Below are 5,196 nucleotides of genomic sequence, written 5' to 3'. Positions count from 1 at the left end.
TGGCCCAAAATGTGGAGGCTGAGAAACCCTCATTTAGGACATTGGGAGATGATGTTTTGATATTTATCACAGGATTCTCTGGTTCTTCTTTAACTTGTCGGAAACTATTCGGTGAACATTAATCAGTGGGAGTAGATATCAACAAATTGACCTGGTGTTGATATTTGCAAGTATTACATTGAGGGTAAACCAATTCTATCCAGAGAATTCCAATTGAAGTAACTTTACGAGGGGACTTAAAGAAATTTGTGGAAAAATAGAATGAAAAGTTAATAGGAATCTTTCCATGAAATTTTTGAAGTATCCTTGTATTTAAACCATTATTCTATCTGTTGCATTAACAAGAATTAATTCAGACGTTTGTGTAACAAACTACGTATGAGGTTTAGAGTCTGCTTACAAGGAAGTCAGACTCCCTCAGAGGCAAGCGGATGTGAAAGCTTTTTATTTCTGGAGAGCTTCCAGAAACAAAACAAGGCCGAGACTGTTCTAGTGGCAGCTTACGCGTGTGTATAGACAGGGAAGAAACAGAACCTGTAGCTGCAGGAGGGGAGAAAAGCGAGGAGGAGAGAAATGCCCTTTTCCTGGAGACTGTTCGGGAAAACCGTATGCTTATGGTACACTAGACGACAGAGACCCACGAAGATAACTCACATGGGTCCTTGGTGTTGAAGACCCTAGGGTCAAGTGGGATATGGACATGTCTGCAATTAATTGTGTGACAAGGCCTCGAATTATGGGTGCTTTAACTGGGGTCCAGGAGCATTGGTGTCTTATGCGATTTTGTGCCTTGCTTCTTTCCAGATTGCTCATTTAGAAAGTGGATGTGCGGGATAACATGTCCAGTGCGTCCGAGGAGAGAAGGAAAAGGCAGCAGGACATTAAGGAAGGACTGCGGTTTATACAGTAAGAGCTTCAGAGTCACTCCTTGTATTCTCGTTACAGAGTAATTCTCTTTTTATGCGGCGTACGTTTTGCAGAGATTAAGAACTCTTTAGTTATGTTTAATAGGTCCTGTGAATTTGGGTTAGAAATTACATATTTCTATTCCAGCAATATTTTTACTCATGCCCATTTGAGTATTTTTGTGTTCTGAAGTGGACCTTACTGTTGCTGATTTTTAGGGCTAAAATCTTTTATTATCCCCCTAAATGTTAGACTGAGGAACTTGACTTTGTTCTCGTAAGAACAGTTCTGATGAATGAAAAGTAATTGAAAACGGACATCTGTTGGCACGGAGGGCTTTTGCTATCAGATATTTCTGTTAAGAAGCTCGGTCTCCAACAGGACTTGAAGCACAGTAGTGACGAGCCAGCGTGGTTTGGATATGTCTGGACAGAAGGGCCTTTTTGTTCATTCCTGGGAAGGAGACATTATCTTCTGTACTGTAGTAAATTGGATCAAATAGTATTAGTGATTCTGTACATTTTTAACCTTTTTTTTTTTTTTTTTTTTTTTTTGGCGGCTGGCCATTTCCGGGGTCTGAACCCTTGACTTTGGTGTTATCAGCACCATGCTCTAACCGAGTGAGCCAATGGGCCAGGTCTTATTTTTAACTTTTTTTGTCATTTGAAGAAGTAGGCCCTCTTTTATCAGCACCGCACTCTCCCAAGTGAGCCACCGGGCCGGCCCTAAGTAGGCCCTCTTTTAAAAGAAGTGGATTTGAGGCCGGCCAGGTGGCGCACTGGATAAGTGCGCCGCTTGGGAAGCGCGGCGGTGCTCCCGCCCGAGGGTTCGGATCCCACAACAGACCGGTTCCCGCTCAGTGAGCGAGGCGCGGGAGCGACCCCGAGGGTTGCGATCCCGTTGCCGGTCCCAGGTCCGGTACGGGGGCAACACTGAGGGTTGCGATCCGTTGCCGGACACGGAAAAAGACAAAAAAAAAAAAAAAGAAGTGGATTTGAAAGGAACATGTTATACTTAAGAAAATACTAAAGAGTAGTTTAGATTCTTTTTTCATGACTATAGTCATATGTAAATAATGGTAGTAACAGAGAGGGAAGTCTTAAAATGTGCATTAAACCAGTGGCAAGCTAGTCGAGTCACAGTTTTAAGGTGACTTCTGGCTGAATAAATCCAGATAGGTGCCTGATAATTACTATGAATTTGTTTCTTCTTAGGTCACCGCTGTCATATCCAGGAACACAGGAACAATATGCGGTAATGACTCTGGGAAGGTCTGCTTGAAAATTCTGCAAGCGGTTTGTGAACTGTAATCTATAGCAGAGGTCGTTAAACTACGGTGTTCTGGGCCAAATCTGGCCTGCCTCCCTTTTTTGCAAATTAAGTTATATTGCAACACAGCCATACTCATTTGTTACGTATTATCTGTGGCTGCTTTGGTGACATATGGTAGTTGCCACAGAGACCATATGGCCTGCAAAGCTGAAACTATTAACTATCTGGGCATTTACAGAGAAGGTTTGCCAACCCCTTATATATAGGACTTTTTTTTTTTGCACATGCTTGGACAGTTGTCTTGTATTTTCTTTCTTCTATTAGTGTAGTTTTGAATTAACTTATCTTTTGAGCCCATTGAAAATTACTTTTAGCCCGATTCTCACTAAATAGAAAATAAGTGGGACAGAATTTATTGAGGAGTGTGCGAAGTATCTTCTGTTTTCATTTAGAAGAGATGTTCTGGGAGCAGTAAAGGGGGATGGATAACAAGAGGGAAGAGCTGGTGGATAAACCTGCGAGTTAGAAACAGGGAGGAAATCTAGGCTGTTGGGTCGTGGACTTCAGACTCTGGTTTTTACACACTGACTGTGGATTCACCCGTGGCTTTTTGTCTCTGAGGGTTTTGATGCTTCTAAACGCCACCTGTTCTCTGCCTCTTCCTCTCTATTTCTTTCAGTCTTTTTTTTTCCTCTTTTTTGATGCATAGGAAGAAAGGATCAGTCTCTCTTTTCTTCCCTCTCTCCTTCCCTATTTCCAAACAGATGTAGAACCACAAAATTTTAGAGCTAGAAAGCACCTGAAACAATCCTTTCATTTTACACATGTACAACTGGGGTCCAGAGCAGTTAAGTGGCGTGACACAAGTCACATCAGTTGTTAATGGCTGATGTGTCGAGTTTTCTTTAATAATTTAGTCAGCTTCAACATGAATTCATAAAATAAGACAAAAAAGAGTTGAACATTTATCCAATCTTGTGATGGAAAAGGATTTTTAAAATGTTAAAGCACTGATTGAAATCATGAAGGAAGAAACAAGAATAAAAAAATTTTTTTTAATGTAAAAGAAAATAGAATCAAAGAAAAAAAGGAAAATTCTTTAAAAAAAGAAGAATTTCTTTTTTCATTCTCTCATGTCTGGCCAGCACAGGGATTTGAACCCTTGGCCTTGATGTTATCCGCACCACACTCTACAGAGTAAGCTAACTGACCAGCCCCAGAATTTCTTTTTTTAAAATAAGAAAAAAAAAAAAACACTTTTATACATACCTACAAAATGTGTATGCTTACTTGATAAGTGAAAGGTTTGGCATCTCCTCACCCCACATTAGTAAATGACCGAAGCAAAGAGTTTAAAAAAGAAGAAATACAAATGGTCCATAAAAATGTGGAAAAGTTCAACTTCACCATTAAAGACAGGGAAATAAAAAGGATACCGGTTTTACACCTAGAAGTTGCTAGAGATCTTACACACACACAAGCACATACGCACACACTACCCAGGGGATGAGGGTGCTGTGAAGCCAACCATTAGAAGTATTACTGCCTTTTTGGAAAGCAAATTGGAAATACTAGTCAAAACCCTTAACTGTTTGTTCTCTTTGACCCAGGGCTTCCACATGGTTATTTATCCTAGGCATGGAATTGGAGATATGGAAAAATATTTGTGAGGTGCTTTTGCTGTATTTTTCTTAATAATAGGAAATTGAATTTTCTCTTGAAAAAGCAAGCAAAATAAAATCTCTAGCTGAGGTAGCACTGACTTAGGCTGGGTTTCACAACTTCTTAAAGCGATGCTGCATTCTGTCAAATTGTTTCCTCTGAAGTCTTAGGTATAAAAATTAAAATTTACTTATCTTGTTCTATAAAGGGCTTTAAGTAGTAACTTTCTATTTTTAGGTTTAGGTATAAAAATTAAATTAAAATTTACTTATCTTGTTCTATAAAGGGCTTTAAGTAGTAACTTTCTATTTTTAGGTATATCTGCATGCACTTGTGAGAAATCTTTTTAATGAAGGAAATGATGTTTATCATGAACAAGATTGGAAGAGTTCGATAAGCCAGTACACGGAAGCTTTAAATATCGCTGATTATGCAAAGTCTGAAGAAATTTTAATTCCTAAAGAAATCATTGAAAAACTATATATAAATCGTATTGCCTGCTATTCTAATATGGTGAGTTGTGATAAAAAACAATGTTTCAAGAGAGAAATTTTTTTTCGGTGACATAGTAGATTAATAAAAAGTCAGTTTCCTAATTTCAGTTTTAAAGAAAGGCATGTTAACTGCTTCTAAGGTGACCTGAGGCTTTTAAAAATCACCTTTGGACAAATGTTTAGGGATTTTTTTTTTTTTTTGTCTTTTTTTTTTTTTACTGACCAGTAACGGGATCGCAACCCTCAGTGTTGCGCCCGCACTGCGCTCAGCCAGTGAGCAGGAACCGGTCTCCACATGGGATCCGAACCCTCGGCGGGAGCACCACCGCGCTCTCAAGCGGCGCACTCTCCAGTGCGCCACCGGGCTGGCCCAGGAATTTTAAATATAATTTTTTCACTGACCTCTCTTAGTTACTGGTCTTTAAGGATTCCCATTTGAGTATGGCTTTTGGGGGTATGTTCACTTATAAAAAAAGAGTCAGCCTAGGAAGATATAGGTGTTTACAGATCAGTGCATTTATCAGGTATTCCTCTTGATAGTTCACTTCTTAATTAAGAGTCAGTCCTCTTAGGCTTTCTTTTAGCACAAAACAGTAACTAGCCTTTGGAGGAATTAACACAAACTTTTCATGTTTCTAAGCTTAAAAAGCAGTATTTTTATGTGCTTATAATGTTCACTATGGACACTCGGTAAAATTTAACCATGATTTTAAGGACAGTATCCATGTCGTTGCCTAGTTCTTTGTTGATAAGCATTTATTGATGATTCGTTTTTGATAATGTATTCATCAGTTGGCTGTTTGGGAGTTACATTTCAATTTGACTTTTTTTTTTTTTTTTTTTTTTTTTTTTTTTTTTCCGT

General features: G+C 38.9%; 1 protein-coding gene across 2 annotated transcripts; it reads left to right on the top strand.

Annotated features, from left to right (window-relative positions):
- The first annotated feature begins 529 nt into the window (after positions 1–529).
- LOC103607209 (zinc finger CCCH domain-containing protein 7A-like) lies at positions 530–4,503 on the top strand. Of its 2 annotated transcripts, XM_008591750.1 has the most exons (4): positions 530–617; positions 805–906; positions 2,121–2,160; positions 4,156–4,503. In XM_008591750.1, the coding sequence occupies exons 2-4, from the start codon at positions 839–841 to the stop codon at positions 4,402–4,404; spliced, it is 357 nt and encodes a 118-aa protein (XP_008589972.1). In that variant the 5' UTR covers positions 530–617; positions 805–838; the 3' UTR covers positions 4,405–4,503. The 2 variants fall into 2 exon arrangements, with proteins under 2 accessions (XP_008589972.1, XP_008589966.1); XM_008591744.1 differs by lacking the exon at positions 530–617 and having other exon boundaries at positions 718–906.
- Positions 4,504–5,196: the final 693 nt, after the last annotated feature.

Source organism: Galeopterus variegatus, unplaced genomic scaffold (assembly GCF_000696425.1).
Source record: "Galeopterus variegatus unplaced genomic scaffold, G_variegatus-3.0.2 Scaffold150, whole genome shotgun sequence".
Lineage (NCBI taxonomy): Eukaryota > Metazoa > Chordata > Mammalia > Dermoptera > Cynocephalidae > Galeopterus > Galeopterus variegatus.
Note: the sequence above shows the minus strand (reverse complement) of the source record. Positions and strands in the feature narration are given on the sequence as shown.

What these genes read in the sequence shown, in the direction of transcription:
- LOC103607209 (XM_008591750.1), top strand. Translation starts at nt 839, where the DNA reads ATGTCCAGTGCGTCCGAGGAGAGAAGGAAAAGGCAGCAGGACATTAAG. An exon ending in GAAGGACTGCGGTTTATACA is followed by an intron (nt 907 to 2,120) that starts GTAAGAGCTTCA and finishes GTTTCTTCTTAG; the next exon opens with GTCACCGCTGTCATATCCAG. An exon ending in GAACACAGGAACAATATGCG is followed by an intron (nt 2,161 to 4,155) that starts GTAATGACTCTG and finishes TTCTATTTTTAG; the next exon opens with GTATATCTGCATGCACTTGT.